The sequence below is a fragment of the Labeo rohita genome, chromosome 18 (assembly GCF_022985175.1).
Source record: "Labeo rohita strain BAU-BD-2019 chromosome 18, IGBB_LRoh.1.0, whole genome shotgun sequence".
NCBI classification, from domain to species: Eukaryota; Metazoa; Chordata; class Actinopteri; order Cypriniformes; family Cyprinidae; genus Labeo; species Labeo rohita.
The window spans coordinates 6,082,611-6,103,674 of NC_066886.1; the positions used below are offsets into that span (position 1 = coordinate 6,082,611).

At 33.6% G+C, this 21,064-nt stretch overlaps 1 protein-coding gene across 1 annotated transcript in view; it reads left to right on the plus strand.

Annotated features, from left to right (window-relative positions):
• sema3ab (sema domain, immunoglobulin domain (Ig), short basic domain, secreted, (semaphorin) 3Ab) overlaps window positions 1-21,064 on the plus strand; it is a 53,716-nt gene that overhangs the window by 5,682 nt on the left and 26,970 nt on the right. The window contains exons 2-3 of the mRNA XM_051135174.1: window positions 11,609-11,769; window positions 16,847-16,909. Of these exons, the coding sequence (XP_050991131.1) occupies window positions 11,609-11,769; window positions 16,847-16,909 (224 nt within the window). The remainder of the gene's footprint in view (window positions 1-11,608; window positions 11,770-16,846; window positions 16,910-21,064) is intronic.

A 21,064-nucleotide genomic window follows, 5' to 3' on the forward strand; every position in this document is an offset into this window, starting at 1 on the left:
AAACACAAATAAAAAAATTAAAACATTTTAAAAAACACAGCATTTTTAATATATGTTGAATATTTAGGGAATATAACTTAATATAGCATTAATATAGTTATAAACCAGGTTTATTTGTCTAATATTGTGTTTTTATGTTGTAATGTTTACCTCAGAATATGATTAATTTCAGACAATAAATTATTATTATTATTATTATTATTATTATTATTATTATTATTATTATTTTTAATGCTTTTTTGACTTTTTGGAAAATCTTTTTTTGGAAATATTTATTTTATTTTATTTTATTTTATTTTATTTTATTTTATCAGTTGATTTAAATGTTACCACATGAAACACATTTTTAGAATATCCTGACAAGTGACCCAGACAAGTTGAGCCATTAACAAGAAGACAAAATTTCCCAGAGGTCCTGCCATAGAGATAATGATTTTCATATATGATAATGATATTTACTATACTCTAACCTTCACAGAAACCTGCTGACATTATCACATTTGAATCAAAAGATTATTCGGCTAAATAATTAACCTTTCAAATACTGAGGACCACTTTAAATGTCTTCACAAGTTATTTTTGATATGTTTCACTACATTTGTGAGGATCATTTAAAAATGTGTCCCTCACATGAACAACCAAACCAGTACAAATGCATAGAGTCCCTATAGCCGTATTTCCACAGAATGGAGTTGTGTGTGTGTGGAGAGGAAGCCACCCGTGAGGAAGTCCTGACTGAGCACTGGTGTTCCTCACAGGGTGGTATCAGTGTCCCCTCTGAGCCGAAAGTTCCCGGGGCAGGTTAACAAAAACACCTTTACATAAATGTCAACTGGTGTGAAAAGACATAAAGAACAGGATAATGGATGTGGCTGCATGTTGTCTCAAACAAGTGACAAAGAAACAAGAAATTGGCTACTTCAGTACTGTATGTGTGTGTGTGTGCAGATTTGTGTGGTGGATTAATGTTTTTGGTGTAAAGCTATCTCATTCCAAAATGAATGTTTTAAGACACCCATAATCTCATGAAGGAATGAGTGAAGTTTTATTTCACTTTAATTAAGCTTTTAATCCACAAACACGCCAAGAATCTGGTGTTGGGTTGCATTTGCAGCATGCGAACTCTCCGTATCCTCTTCAGAAACTAAGCCGCGGCGTTAGAGCGCACACACCTAAAACAATACTCCGCCAAATTCCTCTGAAATGGAAAATATTTATACCGTAATATAGGTTTTCCCCCCTTGGAAATCAAAAAGACATGAGGGAAATTGAATCAGATTTGATTTTAGGTATTTGATTGCTTTAAAATCGTCTTTGGACCATGTGGAAAGAGATCAAACGATCAGGTACGCTAATAATCACAACTCCAGATTTGATTAGACGGACATGCATGCAGGGATGAATGGAAAAAGGTGCATGGATAGCACTCATGTTTCATCTGCCCACACACAAACACATGAAAACACACACATACACATGTGCCCTGCAGAGCAGAGAGCGCAGGCAGTATGTAGGGTAGGGAAGTTTATTTTTATCAGCCTCAGATGGGACTGTTCCTCTGCCTCCACCTGCCCTCCCCTCCTCGCTTGTATTCTCAGATGTTTTTCCACAACAATAGATGGAGGAAATGAGACTGAAGAGGCTCAGGCTAGCTCTTCTCCACTTTAAACCGGCGAGGTTCAGATTAGCAGCGTGTCTAAAGCCACGTCCTCCTGTGTGACTGCGTGCTGCTACTGTAGATTACCCACAATGCCAGGCAGGGGCACCGTATGTTCTGGAATCTGACACAGAACTTGACCCGTTTTTGTCCTGACTCAGCTAAACCATGATACACTACTGTTTGAGGTTTGAGGTTGGTAAGATTTTTAAATGTGTTTTTTTGAAGAAGTCGTCGTCTCTTAGGCTCACCAAAGCTGCATTTATTTAATTTAAAAAGTAAAAACAGTAATATTGTGAAATATTATTACAATTTTAAATACCTATTTTATTCCTGTGATGCAATGCTGAATTTTCAGCATCATTACTCTAGTCTTCAGTGTCACATGATCCTCCAGAAAACATTCAAATATGCTGATTTGTATTATTTGAATTATTATCAATGTTGTGCAGTTGTGCTGCTTAGTATTTTTGTATTTTATGTATTTATTTAGGATTTTTTGATGAATGGAAAGCTCAAAATATCTTGTCTTTGAATTCTTTGTTGTATACTAAGTGTCTTTATTGTCACTTTTAATCTTTTTTAATGCAACTTTACAAAATAAAATAGAGTCCTATGATTTCCGCCATGCAGAAAATGCAGACGGAATCACGGAATTCAGTCATAAAAAAGGAATTTACTATTTAAAGCGGAATGTCATGGAATTTGTCAAAGTTTAGAACAATTAATCAAAAGTAGGTCATTACACTTAAATAGCGATATGGACTATAGCTTAATATATATATATTAAGCTGCAAAATGACTATTTAAAATGAATTCTGCGTGTCTGTGTTAATGAATGGCGCAGACGGCGGTTTTGTTTACTACTCGTACTGAAGCGCGTGACACTTGCGGTGATATTAGCATCTGCCTCTCACTAAATGAGGACATAAATACATTAACAACATCTCCAGAACTGCTCTGAGAGACACTTCATGAGCATTTTACTGTTTCATTTGAGTAAAACTATCGTCATATCATATACACACAGAAACTTAAAGGTATTCAAGACAACTCGTCGAAATAAAAGTTCATTTAAGACACTGTGGCAGGAATACATTACTATTGTTCAGCAGAATGTACGTAATACTACTACTACTACTACTAAAATGATGAAAACCTTATTTTTAAGGAATAATTATATGAAGAGTTCAGTTGCAAAACCAGCTAAAAGCCATCTCGGTCAAAAATGAGATAATGATACTGAGTGAATGCTCAGTGATCAAATACTTTTACTTCAAACTCGCTAAATTCCAGCCTCAGCCCAATCAGAAGTACCAGTACTTACATAGAAACCTATACAAAGTAGCCAGAAAGAAATGCTCATTTTAAAGAAATACGTCATATATTTCTTCAGTGTTTTAATTGTAATAGTGTATCCCCTTTATTTGCCAAAAAAAAATTGTTTAATTTTTATTAATTAAAAGATAAATCAAATTAATGCTTTATGCCTTCATTTTATAATCAGAAAAATGCAAATACACAACAAAGAATTTCTGAGAAAAATAAACATTATAAATAAACAAGGCTATTATCATTCAAATAATTAGACATGCTAAAAACACAGAATTTGGTAATAAATCATAAGGTGGGCAAAACTAAAACATTTCATAGGGTTCTAAACATGTAATTTATGTTAAACATTTAATAATTTGATGTTAAATTGTTTAAGTTTTATGATTTTAAGTAATTAGACATGCTTTTTGATTAATGACATTGAATTTAACCATTAAAAAGGAGTCCAGAAAAATTAAAATGGAAAAAAAAAAAACATACTCCAAAAAATTAAAACGGAAAAAACGGAATTTGGGAAAAAATAAAACTTAATGTATGTCCCTGAACTTTTGAAAGATAGAGAATATAAAGTATAAATATTTTGTCGTTGACATGTTGTTATTTAGCAAGTGCTGTTTTCTCTTAAAAGGATAGTTCACCCAAAAATGAAAATTCGGTTATTAATTACTCACCCTCATGCCGTTCCAAACCTGTAAGACCTTTGTTCAACTTCAGTACACAAATTTAAGATATTTTTGATCAAATCCGAAGCAGTCGTGATACTCTCCTGAATGTGCGTTGAAGACTGACACAGAGCAGACAAAATTGTTGGAAAAACAAATATATATTTTTGTTTTCTTTGCGCACAAAAAGTATTCTTGTAGCTTCATAACATTACGGTCGAACCACTGATGTCACATGGACTATTTTAACAATGTCCTCACTACCTTTCTGGGCCTTGAATGTGGTAGTTACATTGCTGTCTATGCAGGGTCAGAAAGCTTTCGGATGTCATCAAAAATATCTTAATTTGTTTTCCGAAGGCAAACAGAGGTCTTACGGGTTTGGAACGACGTGAGGGTAAATAATGACAGTATGTTTAATTTGTGGGTGATGATTTGATTTAAATGATTGATTGCTGCAGTTTTACATTTGATCCTCACAATCCTAAAAAATATGATTACATCCTTGTAGACTGAACTTTAAACCGTTTTGTGTTCCTTGTCCTTGTCTTTCACAGCTTAAATCTTTGATTCTGAGAACCTGTTCCTCAGGGTTTTCTCAGGTAATCTTCAATAGATAAATAACTCTGGGCTATATGATAATTACAGCTCATGAGCTATTGATTCACACAGCAACTGTCGCTATATCTGAGTGAAACCTGCCAAGAACAGTCAGTTTTCGAGTCTTTACATCAGAGTTATGCATCTGTGTAATGGATATTATCGATTGTAAAAGCTCTTTTCACAGTTTTACTAGGCAGTTAGACCATAAATCTGATGTTCGCATTTTACACAAGATCAGGTTTTATCACTCCAGGATGAAAACTTAATGTTCTCAGAAGGTATTTGATTACCAAGCCCAATTAAATGCACTTCTCACACCTAAATCTGATCGTGCTCACAAAGACATGCACAATGAGCGGAATAATGTACTAATGACACGATGTTCTATCTGTGGTATCTGATTTATGAGTTTGGAATGCCCTGGCAACTGTCTGGATCACAACAGACAGTTAAAAAATATAAACATTACCTCATGCTTTGTTTTCAACGATTTGATGGAGAAAAACTTGATGATTGATTTGTTGTTTTAATGATGACACACAATTATAACAAAGTCGCGACGTTTCAGAATGTTCACAGAAACATTTGTACATACTGTACGCAGGCTATTCAAATGCAGTGCTTTTCAAAAGTTGACAGTAATCAAGAACAGTTAATTCCCTCTTGAAAACTGAGTGTTTGGTGGAGTCATTTTGCAGTGTTTGATTGCTGTACTTTAATTAGACCTCTTCCCAGCACAAGTGCATTACGCAAGCAGACCCATGACAACTCATATGTCAGTTGATGTTACACACTCATGCAAGACCACCAAACGCACAGTCATTAGTTTACACCAGCAGAAGCAGAAGTGTGCATAAAGCACATAAAAAGAGAAAGGAGAGACTGTGACAGCAACAGTGACATAATTCAACAGATGTTTCTTTAACATAAAGCACGGAGGAAACGCTCATTGAACTTTTTACGACTCATTTCCTCACAGTAACAGAAATATCCTGTGAAATACGCATAAAACACTCTACAAAAAGTCCTATACACTGTCAACTTAATTGCAAAATGCATTGCTTTGAACTATGCTAGTGAGGCTTATGTAAATATGTATTATAGATATTTTTTAGGGCTGTCAAATGATTAATCGTAATTAATCACATCCAAAATAAAAGTTTGAGTTTGCCTAATATATGTGTGTGTACTGTGTGTGATTATTATGTATATATAAATACAAACACATTTAAGAAATATTTATAAGTATATGTATTTATTACATTTTTATATAATTTGCATTATATATAAATGCAAATATTTCACTTAAATATATACGTTAATTAATTTGTGTGTATTTATATATACATAATAATTACACACAGTACACACACATATATTAGGCAAACGCAAACTTAGTTTGCATGCGATTAATCATGTGACAGCCTTAATATTTTTCATATATTTTTGCAAAGTTCGTAATTAATTTGATTAAAAACAAGCAAAAACTTGCATTTAACATTTAACTTATTTTCACAGTTTTGTTAATTTGCTGAAGCTTTTAGCTTTGAATACTACTGCTGTTTTACACATTTAACCATGTTTAAATCAATTCAACAGATTTTTTCCTCTATAGTTAGCACAGAGATAGTTAAAAACTATCTATTTTAATAGTCAAGTCAGGTCAAGTGACCTTTATTTATATAGTGCTTTATATAATACATTTTGTTTTAGAGCAGCTTTACAGTTGTAGACAAAAAAATGTAATTTAGTGATGCAAACAAAATTCACTTTTGCTGTAAAGCAGCTCTAGAAAGACAACAGTAAATAGTCATTATTTTGGTTGAAATGAAAGGATTATAGCTTTCTGAACATTTCTTTTATTTAAACAGACACAGTTTTGTCTTAGAAGATGACTGTTTGTGTGTGAGCGTGCACATTGAAGTGATGGTGAGATGAATTCCATGCTGTTTCGAGTGCGTCTGAGTGTGTAAAAGGCATTTTGAGTGTTTTATAGTCATGGTGCCAAATGGAAACACCACAGCCACTCTAAACCCGAGTGAGAGATTCACTCTGGTTCTCTCTTTCTCCTCTTCTCTTACTGACCTCTTTTAAGTCATCTCAACCTTTCTTCAATCTGGTCTTCTCTTCTCCTCTGTGGCACTCCACAGGTTTTGTCTTTCCTTTCTCACACTTTCCTCTTTCACTCTTTCCTCTCTTCTGTTGCTCCTCTTTTTCCCCTCAAGCCCTTTGAAAAAGTCTTGTCACACTGAACCCGTTCTGACATAGAAATACATTATGTGTGTATGTATATGAGTGAATTTAAGCACATATATTAGGGGTTCAAGCGCATAGCGCTGAAACCCTATTGTAATTGTTAAAATGGTCAAGTATGAGCAATCTTTACCCAAAACTGATTGTGCAGACCAAACCGTAAGTCGTAGAGACTTGAAACTTGGAGGGATGGTAGTACTCACACCCCCTACATCATCACCAAGGCTCGTCCTAATCGGCCTGACGGGGGCGCTACAGCGATCAAAAATACGGAATCGCTCTTAACTCCTAAAGCATCAGTCCCAGGCTCAAGTGTGTTATGTAATTGAAATGCTTGGCTCACACGGGACAAAATGCATGCCTCAGATTCATTCGTGAGCCTTGGCGAAATTTTCGGGTATTTTGGACTTTTGCGAATTGTTCTAGGTTTTTTGCCTGATTGGAACCAAACCAGTGCAGAAAGATTGTCTAGAATAAATATCAATAATTTAAAAAAGTTTAACTTTCGACTCACCCTTGCAAAGGCACACCAAAACGTTTGAAAGGAGCAGGGCCATTTTTAGTAAAATGCCTGTAACTCTTGAACCAAATAAGATATCTCCGCCAAACTCAGAACACCTATGTAAGAGCTCAATCTGAGGTCACAGAAAAAAATTGCAGAGCTTGGCCACTTGGTTGAGCTATAAGAGGGAAAAAACATTAAAATGGCTAACTACGTAACCATTTGTCCTCTCAACATAAAAATCACGGTGCATGGTCTTGGTCCAAAGTGCCACAAGTGTCTATAAAGACAGTTGTGTATCTAAAAAAAAACATGGCCACTATTGGTGATGATGTTTGAGCACCTATTAGGCAAGGTTAACGGAGGCTGATCGGAACGAAACTCAGTGGGCCTGTTTGACTCACGGCCCCAAAGGTCTGTGAAAAATGTGAAAGAAATCAGCCACTGGGAGGGCGATATTGCATTTTTCAAGGCCGTAAACGATTGTATACTGCACTGCTTTTCACACATATGTGCAATATTTGTATCACATGATAGCATTCCTCATTCCGGACAACTTTGGCTCTAGAACCACTGCTGTCAATCAGATAGTTTGTTAAATGATTGAGAAGATGTAAAAAAAAAAACTACTTTTGAGAACTAGTCCTAGGTTTTTCGCTCAATCTGGAAAAACAACACTGCAGTACAATTGTCTAGACTCTCTAGGTCAATAATTTTTTTAAACAAAATGTTGAAATTTACCATATGGGAAGCTAGAACAGGGTCGTTTAGAAAAGGGGCCTGTCAAAATTTACCCAAAAAGCCTAAAGAAAAACTCAAAACTTAACAAAACTTGGTGAGCAAGTGCGACAGGTGATTCTACACAAGCATGCAAGCAAGTTTTAAGGAGATTGGACTACAGCTGGTGCTATAACAGCCATAAACGTTAAAATCCATAATATTTTTATGGTAAATTACCTGGATTTGTCAAAATGCTTTTTTGAATCACTGATCTAGGTGGTTACAGACTTGCTAAATTTCTCTTTTTTCATACGTGCTTAAATCCCTTAAAGCGATTGAACCCCGGTAATCGCTGCTTACAGCTATATTTAGGGGCCAAGCACCGAAGGTGCGAAGGCACCTATTGTATCCGTTGCCGTTCTTATTATTCTGCTGCTTCTTCCGTTTCTTCCGCTCGAGTCTATGGCAGCCCATAGAACCGCTTGCGGGAAAGTTGTAAAATTTGGCACACTGATAGAGGACAGTCCCATCATTGACCATAGCAAATTTGGAGTCTCTAACTCAAACTCTCTAGCGCCACCACCTGTCCAAAATTTCAATAATTTTATGCTAATAACTTTTGAACCATAAGGCACAGAATCAAAATTCTTTTTTTCTCGGAATCCTTGGCTCATGCCGAGTCGAATGAAGTCCAAAATTAAAAAATCGTAAGGTTTAGTTTTTTTTCTATAAATTTTTGTTCGTAAAACGTACTTTTTCGAACTCGTCCTAGGCGGTGTGTCTGATTTTCACCAAAATTGGCTCAGATCAACTTCAGACCATGCTGGCAAAAAGTTATGGAATTCAAGTTGATCAGTCAAACCGTTTTCGAAAAACGCTCAAATTAATTCTACGAAAAGTACATAAAAATGGTTGTAAGGCTATATCTCTGCAACAGTTTGGCGTATTGAGGCCAAACTTGGTGAGTGTAATAACAAGCATGACTTGAGGCTACCTGCAGTGTTTCGGCGCAGTGCCACCTAGTGGTCAGGAGATACGAAAAATGGCTATTTTTGCTTATAACTTCTGAATAGTTTGGCCAAAAATCATGAAACTGGTCTCTTTAGATTCGGTGTATGATGCTGAGTCGAACCATACCTAATTTTCCCATGTCAGCCTTTTTGGGTGTCGGCCATATTGAATTTTGTCCAAAAATGCTATATTTCATGAACGCATTGACGTATCATCACGAAACTCAGTATGTGTCTTCGGCACCATGCCCTGACAGTACTCAAAAAGTTTGGGGGCAGCGCCACCTTGTGGTCAAAAGTTATAAAGAAATGTACAAAAATGCTAATAACTTCTGCTTACATTAGCCTATTGTAATGAATGTTTGATCTCAATAGATTCCTTGGGTCAATGTGAGAACATTGATATCCATTATGACGATATTGGCCAAACATCCTGTGCACCATTTTGTTCAATGTACAAAACCTACTTTTTTGAACTTCTCCTAGACCGTTAGTCCAATCTTCACCAAATTTGACTCAGATCATCTTCAGACCTTGCTGACAAAAAGTTATGGATTTTGTGTCGATATACAAAACGGTGTCCGTTTAGTGCATCACCGAATTTGCTGGAAAGATGCCAAACTACACCTGAGGCTGTATCTCTGCAAAGCTTTTACATATTGACACCAAATTTTATATGTGCCATCGTCATCTCACACTAACCACGCCACATCAATTTGGTAACAGTGCCACCTATTGGTCAGAAGTAATACACCATTCATTAAACATTAATAATGAAATTTCCAAAAATGCTAATAACTTGTGATTGCATTAGCCTATTGCAATAAAACTGGCGTCAAAATATTCCTTGGGTCAAGCCGACAACATGCATACCAAATATACCACACTTCGCTGAACTTTCTTTTCTGCCATTTTGATTAATGTACAAAGCCTACTTTTTCGAACTCCTTCTAGACCGCTTGTCCAATTTTCACTAAATTTGGCTCAAATCATCTTCAGAAGGTGCTGAGTCAAAGTTATAGATTTTGTGTTGATAGACAAAACCGTTTTCGTACAGCGTCACTACACATTTGAGGCATAATGGCAAAATGACTCTAAGGCTGTATCTCCAGAAATATTTGACATAATGACACCAATCTTTGTGTGTGTCATTGTCATCTCACACAGAACACATCACATCAATTTGAAAACAGCACCACCTATTGGGCAAAAGTGATAAGCCATTAAATTATATTATTATTGCTTGTATTTATGATTTTTCAGCCATTTCAACTGATATCATCCTAAAATGGCTTTAATTACTGATTGTTGAGGTCGGTCTGTTGCTCCTTGCCGTGCTCAGCTCCTCATTCTGCCTCTGTTGTGCTTGGCCCCGCAATTGCTGCTTGCAGCTATATTTTATATTTATTTTTGTATGATAAATACAAAATGTAAAACTGCAGGCTTAGTAAACATTTTTGGATCCATAAAGTGATATGGACGATTTTGCTGGCTATTCTATTCCACACTGCGTGTACTTCATCTACTGCTCTTTCTGACTTAAACTAATACAACATCACACACACACACGCACTTAGTCACACAATCATAGGTTACAATAATTGTCCAAACACTTCTCAGCTGTTATTAATGTCCCTCTGGAGAACAATTTAAGTGTGACGGCAGGGAAAATCTTACTTCCCTTAAGGACAAATGGTGTAATTACAGCTTGCTGGTCACACATTTTCTGTTTTTGTAGCTTTACACCACCCACCAACTTACAGAACAAACTTTGATTCTGACATTTTTAGTATTTTTTTCAGAGAACAGTGCGGTTTTTAGCAATTAATCTTCAGATTTGTGATTGTCATGGTGTAAGTGATTGTTTAGTCTTAGTGTCTTAAAGGAATAGTTCACCCACAAATAGAAATTCCGTCATCTTTTACCCAACCTCATGTTGTTCCAGACCTATATGACTTACTTTCTTGTGGGGAATGTATCTTAAAAGATGTACACTATCAGACAATGCACTTTTTAGGAGAAAATAAGGTACAAAAGTGTAATGACAGGTTTTGTACCTTCTTTCCAAAAGGACTTAAAAGCACAATAAATTTGTTCCATACAACTCATGCACTTTATTCTTAGTCTTCTGAGGCAACTTGACAGGTTTGTTTGAGGAACAAACCAAAATTGTCAGTTATTATTCACTGGAAATACACTGTAGTCCTCAGATATTATCTTTGCGTGTTTTCTAAGGACATGAAACTTTTTTTGTGCTTTCTTGCGGTTAGACATTGTAAGATGAGTCTGAGCGTGAGTAAATGAAGACAGAACTGTCATTCAGAACTGTCAAGATATTCCTATAAACAAATAAAATAAGAAATCTCAAGCATTCTTCTTTTTTTTTTTTTTAAATATTGCAATAAATATCGTATAGTGGACTTCTTATCCTGATATTATGGTATTGTGAGATTTTGGTGGTTACATCTCTACTTTTGTTTGCTTCAGTCTTTGCTCTACAGAAAATAAACTACATAAGGAACAAAAGCAAAATCCATTAGCAAATATCTGTGTATCCATGAGCACCGCCAGCTTTCCCAGCTGCTTTTTAGCCAAAACCACAGTCACACGTCTCACACACACTAGAGCAGAGCTGCCGTCCCTGCTGAGCTGTTCGCTGTCAGAGCCAAAGTCCATCTATCTGTCTCCTTCTCAACCATATAACTCTAAAAAATGAAGATGAGGTTGGAAAACATCAAGTTTTACGTATTATGCACCATATTTGAAAGCTCAGCATATGGGTGTTAATTTTTCTGTCAGCTTTTGCTTTTGAAGTTTGTAGGAGGCCTAATAAATCCTGTATACTCTATTCACTTTTTCCCCTCAGAAATGCTGGAGTCCAACAACCTGCTCACTTTCAATGGATTGGCCAACAGCTCTGCCTATCACACCTTTTTACTGGACGAAGAGAGAGGTCGGCTCTTTGTGGGGGCAAAAGACCATGTGCTTTCCTTCAACTTGGTGGACATCAATCTGGACATGCAACTGGTAAGACGAACAACTGTTAAACCAATCAGGATAACATTAACCAATTTGGATGGCCAGAATCGCACATCATTCAAATGAAAATGATGTAGAGTTGCTAGTTGTAGGGGTGTGCGATACATTTCAAACTTGACTGTTTGGTAAGTTGTCTGAATGACTAGTGGACTACTTAGTTTTAGGGAATCCCTGCATAGTTTAGATTAAGGTAAATCTATCAGACACTAAACAAACAGAGAACTGGAATGTTTCTCACAGAATCGGAAGAAGTCTGACAGTAATTGTCTTGGAAAGGATGTTTTGATAGCTATCATGATTGTTCACACAATTTCTCACAAGTTGCTGATAGTCTAACAGTTAGCATGTTAAACTGTCAGCATGCTAACAACCCTCTCAGGGACGTTGTGTCACATTCATCAGTTTTAAACACCACGGCTAACAAATGAAAACTAAAATACTTAATATGTGACCCTGGACCACAAAACCATAAGGGTAAAATATTGAGAAAATCGCCTTTAAAGTTGTCCAAATGAAGTTCTTAGTAATGCATATTACTAATCAAAAATTAAGTCTTGATGTATTTACCATAGGTAATTTACAAAATATCTTTACTTAATATCCTAATAATTTTTGGCTTAAAAAAAAAATAATAATTTTGACCCATACAATGTATTTTTGGCTATTGCTGCAAATATACCCATGCTACTTATCACTGGTTTTGTGGTACAGGGTCACATATACTGTGCTTAAAATCCTTTACCCAATTTGGTTTTCCCGGTCAAAAATGGTTTTAAAATCACCTGTACATCTCTCATTATGCGATATTATCACCAAATCTTGAATTCAATCTTTTTGTCAGCTTGTTTTCTTTCAATTAGCACAGGTTTTGTGTTTTGTTTTGAGAGTGATCTTAGGCCTCATTGATCTGAGGTTATGCACATCAGTTTCTTTTAAGTAAAAAAAGCATTATTTGTGGATATTTTTGCCAATTTGAGGTGTATATTCTCAGATCAATGAGGCCTACAATCAGTCAGTTCCAAAAAGTGATACAAAACCTGTCGTAACTGAAAGATAAAAAATTGAATGCAATATTTGATAACACAGCATAATGATAAATTTATGAGCAATTTTTTGTGGGAATACCACAAGTACAGTTGAGGTCAAAAGGTTTGCATCCCCCTTTCAGAATCATTAAAAATGTTAATTATTTTACCAAAATAAGAGCTGATAATACAAAATGCATGTTATTGTTTATTTAGTAATTGTTATGTTATTGTTTAGCTTCCCACTGAAGCTCCAGATGAAAAAAAACATGCATTAAGAGGCGGGGGTAAAAACTTTTGAACAGAATGGAGATTTGTACATTTTTCTTATTTTTCGCCTACATTTTTTTTTTCATTTAGTACTGTCTTTCAAAGGCTACAGAAGATAGTTACATGTTTCCCAGAAGACAAAATAAGTTAAATTTACCCTGATCTTCAAATTCAAAAGTTTTCACCCCCCGGGTCTTCATGCATCGTTTGTCCTTCTGAAGCATCAGTGAGTGTTCAAACCTTCTGTAATGGTTGCATATGAGTCCCTCAGTTGTCTTCAGTGTGAAAAGATGGATCTCAAAATCATACAGTCATTGTTGGAAAGAGTTTAAATACACAGAAATGCTGAAAAAAACAAAGAATTTGTGGGACCTGAAGTATTTTTCTGAAGAACAGCAGGCAGTTTGACTGTTCAGGACAAACAAGGGACTCATGAACAACCATCACTAATCAAAAAACACAGCTGTGGATCATTCAGGTAACAAAACAGTATTAAGAATTAAGTAAGAATCAAATAACAATAGCATGCATTTTGTATGATCCATCTTATTTTGGTCAAATAATTAACATTTTAATGATTCTGAAAGGGGATGCAAAGTCAGTAGGTTTTAGTCTAATGCAATAACATTAACTAGTATTTTTGTGGGGGAAAAAAAATCCTCTCTGGGTCAAAATGACTGGAGCAAAACAGGGATGTACATAAAAGTTATATAAAATAGCTATACTTGCTATTTAAACATACATGGTCTCTTTCTCTCTGCCATTCTCTTGTTCTCTCTCTTGGTCTTATACACACAAACACGAACACATCAGCACACAGGGGGATCTGTTTCCAGCGAAAAGAGTATGAATATTTCAGAGCAAAGCTGTCATACTGATCACATAGAGTCTGGCTGAGTGCTGCTATCCGTTCACCTGGATAAATAATGAACAAAATAAACGTAGCAATGTACAGACAAGCGGCGCCGGGCAAAACCACAGCCCACTTTAGCCTATATACAACTTCAGAAACATAACCTTCACAGAACAAAAGTAACATAAATGTTACCGTATGAGGAAACACAGCATTATATATCCTGAAGAATTTACTTTAGTCAGCTATCTTGGTTATAATGTTAGAAACTATTCACACAGAGCATGTTCTCTATATATACCTGCATGAGGTTTATAGAGATGTTTCCATTGGTCATTTCATCCCATTCTAAATAAAAAAACTGGGTCAACTAATTCAGTTATTGTCAGGAATAGCAAAGTATATACTATGCCACTTTTATAACAGAGGTCTAATGAGGGCAACTTGCACTGCTACCAAAGAAAACTTACGTCCTCCATACCAACTTCGTACTCTGTCTCTTTCTCTTCCTTGGAAACACAGAAACACAATTTCACTCAGCGCTTATCAGATCAGGATGCAGTTTCACACGTTCACAGCCATCAGACAGGAGCTCCATTACAGCACACTGAACTCTCTCCAAACACAGGCAGAACGAACTCGCTGTGACAGCAGTCCCACAGAAACCTCGTTCTTACCACTAATACAATTCCATTACTCTTTCCGCTGAAGACTTTACGCACGTTTCCAAAGATTTACACAACACATTTGGAAAGTTGTGTCTAGACCCTGGCTACTCTAGTGAAAAAAGTAATATATGTGACCCTGGACCACAAAACCAGTCATAAGTAGCGCGGGTATATTTGTAGCAATAGCCAAAAATACACTGTATGTGTCAAAATTATCGATTTTTCTTTTTTGTCAAAAATCATTAGGATATTAAGTATGTTCCATGAAGATATTTTGTAATTTTTCTACCATAAATATATCAAATATATATGCATATATATGTCATTTGGACAACTTTAAGGGCAAGTTTTTTTTTTTTGCACCCTTAGATTCCAGATTTGCAAACAGTTGTATCTCGGCCAAATATTGTCCTGTCCTAACAAACCATACATCAGTGGAAAGCTTATTTATCAGCTTTCAGATAATGTATAAATCTTAATTTCAATAAATTGACCCTTATGATTGGTTTTGCTAATAAGGGACAGTTCATAAACATTCATGGACGGGGCCTGAGCAGTATGACATCATATTGCTCAGAAAATCAAATGTCTTGATAATTGATGCTGTTTAGTTTTTTGGGGGGATTACAAAAGAGTGAATGGATTTTTAGCATTGTAGGGTGGTTACAAACACGATGTAAATATGAATTTTGCATCCAATGTCAACTTTTAGTTTAGTAGTTTAGTATTCAAAATATACAACTGCAGGGTATTTTTAAGTAGATAAATATGTAAATGCATTTGTAGTATACTTAGCATGAAATAAATGTATTTCAATAATGCAAGAGCTAATTTTAATGTGTACAGATTTGTGTTAAAGATTGGAGTATATGTTGGAGCTTTGAGACAGGCATGCTTTTTAGGAAGTCAGTGGTTATAAAAAAATATGTTTACGCATACCATTTTGGGGTGACATTTTGTTTTACATGTACAAGTACATGGTTTAACAAGCTAGAAGACTAAAATTTGCATTCACAACTGTTCTGACCATTTTGTGTTAATTAGATTTTCAATGATTTATTTATAATTTAAATTAATACTTTAATTCAGCAAAGATACATTAAATCGTTTAGGCGTGACAATAAGATATTTACAGTATTACAGAAGATTTCTACTTCAAGTAAATTCAATTCTTTTAAACTTTCTATTCATCCTGAAGAAAAAAAAAAGTCATTTCCAAAAAATATTAAGCAACTGTTTTCAACATTGGTAATAATAAGAAATATTTGTTGTTATTATACTCAATGACTCTCTTTTGTGAAAAACTGCATTTTTGCAATATTTTTGGTTTTAATAGCAAACATGTTTGAATAGGTTGTGAAATGAATTATATAATCAATGATATGTGATATAATAATATTACAACTCAAATACTTTTTGTAGATTGCTAAATTTGATCTAAAATGGTCATCAATGGCATGTGATCTTGCACTCTTAAAAATAAAGGTGCTTCAAAAGGTTCTTCACAGCGATGCCATAGAAGAACCATTTTTGGTTCCACAAAAAACCATTCAGTCGAAGGTTCTTTGAAGAACCATCTCTTTTTTTTTCCTTTTTATAATCTGAAGAACCTTCTTTCACAACAAAGAACCTTGTGTGAAACAGAAAGGTTCCTCAGATGTTAAAGGTTCTTTATAGAACCATTTAGACAAAAAAGGTTCTTCTATGGCATTGTGAAGCACCTTTATTTTTAAGAGTGTGATGTTTGTGCATTGCATGCTGGGAGATTAAAACTGTAATATTGTCCTGTTAAACTTAAAGGATTAGTTCACTTCCTTATTCTGAGAACATACTCACCCTCATGTCATCCAAGATGTTGATGTCTTTCTTTCTTCAGTCAAAAAGAAATGAAGGTTTTTGAGGAAAACATTCCATGTTTTTTTTGCCATATAGTGGACTTCAATGGGAGCCAATGGGTTGAAGTTCCAAATTGCAGTTTCAAAGCAGCTTCAAAAGGACCTACACAATCCCAGCTGAAGAATAAGCGTCTTATTCTGCAAAACGTTCATAAAATCAAAAAGTCCACTATATTTTCCCCTAAAAACGTAATTTTGTTTTGACTGTAGAAACAAAGACCTGAACATTTTGGATGAGTAAATTATCAGGACATTTTTATTCTGGAAGTGAACTAATCCAACAAGAAGCTTTCAACAGAATATTTCCCAGTTTTCTTTCTCCTTTAACTTTCTCTCTCTCTCTCTGACCGATAGATATCCTGGCCTCCTTCACCTTCTCGACGAGATGAATGCAAGTGGGCCGGGAAGGACGTCCAGGTAAGTGCTTCTCTTTCACTTTGAATTTTTTTCCATCCTCTCTCTTCTGTCCTCTCCACAACCCTGAGATCTGTCAGATAGACACTGATGCACTGAACTGCTTGTTTTTTTTGCACTGTTCCACTTCTCTCTGCTTCATCTCACATATGTCTCGCTTTGTAGTACACATACGCGTTATATATCTTTATAATTAGATCAGCAAGATGAAACTACATAAATGATTACACAGAAATCTGTAGCTGTGAACAGGGCGATTATCTGACCTAATGTTTCTTGAGCAGCGAATTAGCTCATTAAAATGATTTCTGAAGGATCAAGTGACACTGAAGACTGGAGTAATGATGCTGAAAATTCAGCTTTGCATCACAGGAATAAATTACTTTTTAAAACGATTTAAAATAAAAAACAGTTATTTTAAATTGTAATAATATTTTACAATATTTTACTGTGTTTTAAATCAAATAAATGCAGTGTTGGTGGGCATGAGAGACAAAAACAGTAAAAAAAATCTTACTGACCACAAACTGTTGAGCAGCAGTGAATGTTTACACAGTATGTCAGCTTTCAAAAGAGCAATAAAAATACTTTTTTCCATTATATATGGCTTTTATTGAAAGTAAACGTAATATTTGAGATGGATCCAAAATCAAGACGTTTGACAAACCGCTCTTTTTTTTAAAAATAAAAAATAAAATGTTTTTAATTTCATTAAATTTAATTCAAATATTTTATTTAATTTAAAATGTAATATTATTTAATTTAATTTAATTTAATTTTAATTATTTAATTTCATCCACAATTTGTAATAAACAAAAAGAGAGTGAGATGAATGCGTTTGAGAGACAAGTCTTCACAAAAACTGGTTTTGATCTAATTAGACAAGTGTTTTAAATGCATCTCTGAAATAAATAATTATATAAAATAAAATGTTTTTAATTTAATTTATTTTATTTTAAAATTTAATTTAATTTATTTTTAGTTCAGTTTAGTTTAGTTTATTTATTTTATTTCATCCACAATTCGAAATAACTTCACCATAAAAATTATTTTATTTCATTTCATTTCATTTCATTTCATTTTATTTTAACTGTTGAGCAGCAGTGAATGTTTACACAGTATGTCAGCTTTCAAAAGAGCAATAAAAATACTTTTTTCCATTATATATGAATTTTATTGAAAGTAAATGTAATATTTGAGATGGATCCAAAATCAAGACGTTTGACAAACCGCTCTTTTTTAAAAAAAAAAAAAAAAAAATGTTTTTCATTTCATTAAATTTAATTCAATCATTTTATTTAATTTAAAATGTAATATTTAATTTAATTTTTTTAGATATTTAATTTCATCCACAATTTGTAATAAACAAAAAGAGAGTGAGATGAATGTGTTTGAGACACAAGTCTTCACAAAAACTAGATTTGATCTAATTAGACAAGTGTTTTAAATGCATCTCTGCAATAAATAACTATATAAAATAAAAAAAAATAATTTAATTTAAGTTGAAGGTTTTAATTTAATTTATTTTTAGATCGGTTTAGTTTATTTATTTTATTTCATCCAGAATTTGAAATAACAGCATAAAAATTATTTTATTTTATTTTATTTAAACTGTTGAGCAGCAGTGAATGTTTACACAGTATGTCAGCTTTCAAAAGAGCAATAAAAATACTTTTTTCCATTATATGTGGCTTTTATTGAAAGTAAATGTAATATTTGAGATGGATCCAAAATCAAGACGTCTGACAAGAACCGCTCGTTCTGAGGAGGTAAAGCTGAGCTTGTCTGTCATCTGTCTTTTGCTTTCGCAAACATAGTTGAAGGTTTCCCCCACAAGATCAGCTCAGCAGATGTCAATGGAAGAATGAATCAAAACCAAATCACTGAATTGTGGGACGCCGGTGTGTAAACACTTTCCAGGCTGGTCTGCCATTTGCTCTCATAAATTCCATCGCAGATCCTGCCCGAGGCGCTGCCTTGAACATATAGAGCCATAGAAAGCGGCCCTCGGCGATGTTAGCATCATAAAGAAACTATAAGGTTGGGTGGGTTTCAATAGCGCTTATTTGAATTGCAATAACATGCATTTTGATGTAAACATGGTTTGGATGAATGGCGGGGTGCTCACTGAAAGATGGCTTTTATGTGAAGAGAGGGGTGCTGGTGAAAAGAGACAGATTGACTGAGGCTTGTTCTGCTCAAAGAGAGGTTGACTCAAGCTTGTTTGAAGTAAGTGGGACTATGTCAATTTAGGGCCCTTTTGAGGGCCAATGAAGGCAGAAAACTGCTGGGCCTGTTGAAGGATCTCAGCCCCAATTTGTAAGAAACAAAAACAGAGTGAGATCAATGCTTATAAAGCACAAGTCTTCACAAAAACATCCATTTATGTTGGTGGCGGTGCTGCATGTTAGGTCAGATTAGACTAGATTAGATTAGAAGTGTATTAAAATGTATCTGCAAACTTTGAAATAAATAACTTTAACATAAAAAAATTAAATTAAATTAAATTAAATTTAGTATAATTCACAATTTGAGATCAATGCTTTTGCGTCGTCACAAAAATTAGATTAGTGTCAAATTAGTGTTAAATCAAAGTGTTTAGTGTTTTAAATTCATCTGTAGACTCTGAAATAAATAACTTCATCATAGACAGAAAATGTATTTAATTTAACTATTTAACTTAATTAAATTTAATATTTAATTTAATTTAATTTAATTTGACTTTTTTTAAGTGCTTTAAATGCATCTGTAGAAATAAATAACTTTAACATAATAGATAAATTGTTTTTAATTTAATTTAAATATTTTATTTTATTTGATCCACAGTTTGTAATAAACAACTTAATTTAATTTATTTTTAGTTCAGTTTAGTTTAGTTTTTTTATTTTATTTCATCCACAATTCAAAAAAAATAATAAAATAAAATAAAATAATTCAGCATAAAAAATAATTTCATTTATATAGTTTGTATTTACAAAAATTAGATTTGGTCAAATTAGACAAGAGTTTTAAATGCACCTGTAGACTCTGAAATAAATAACTATATAAAATAAAAAAATAAAATATTTTTAATTTAATGTATTTTAAAATTTAATTTAATTTATTTTTAGTTCAGTTTAGTTTAGTTTATTTATTTTATTTCATCCACAATTCAAAAAAACTTAAGCATAAAAATATTTTATTTTATTATTTTATTTTATTTTATTTTATTTTATTTTATTTTATTTTATTTTATTTTATTTTATCTGCAATTTGTATTTACAAAAATTAGATTTGGTTAGACAAGCGTTTTAAATGCACCTGTAGACTCTGAAATAAATAATTTTAAAATAAAAAATAAAATGTTTTTAATTTAATTCAATTATTTGATTTCATTTAAAATGTAATATTTAATTTAGTTTAATTTAATTTAATTTTAGATATTTAATTTAATCCACAATGAATTGCGTTTGACACAAATCTTCACAAAAATTAGATTTGATCTAATTAGACAAGTGTTTTAAATGCATCTGTAGACTCTGAAATAAATAGCTATATAAAATAAAAAATAAAATGTTTTTAATGTAATTTTAAAATTCAATTTAATTTATTTTTAGTTCAGTTTAGTTTAGTTTATTAATTTATTTCATCCACAATTCAAAATAACTTCAGCATAAATTTTTTTATTTTATTTTATTTTATTTTATTTTATTTTATTTCCACTATTGAGAAGGTAAAACTGCAACACTTTGAGTCAAGATCTTAAACTTTAATTAAAACCATACGTCTTTATCCTGATGAAAGTGTGTGTAGAAGCATGTCAGTTTCAGTTAAGTTTGAGTTTTCCAATTAACAAATGTTTGCTGGTTGCTGGGAGAAATCACCATACAAATGAGTTGCGTATAATTATCAAGGTATATTAAGCTGGCATAGGAAGTTGGAGAAATGTATCTAAACTAAAGTGTCAGTCAGTCAATATTGATGGAGTAGAAGAAGCCAAAGCTTTGAGTCACATATTACAGGTTGTCATAATTTTCTGTAAATCTTTTCCACATCAGATGAGTCACTTTAGTCCGTTCCAGACGAGACTTGCTCAGACACGTGGCTTTAACACAACTGAGTAGCTTCTGAACACACGCTCGCACATTTCCATAGACAAAATCCCAGTACAGTGGAGCT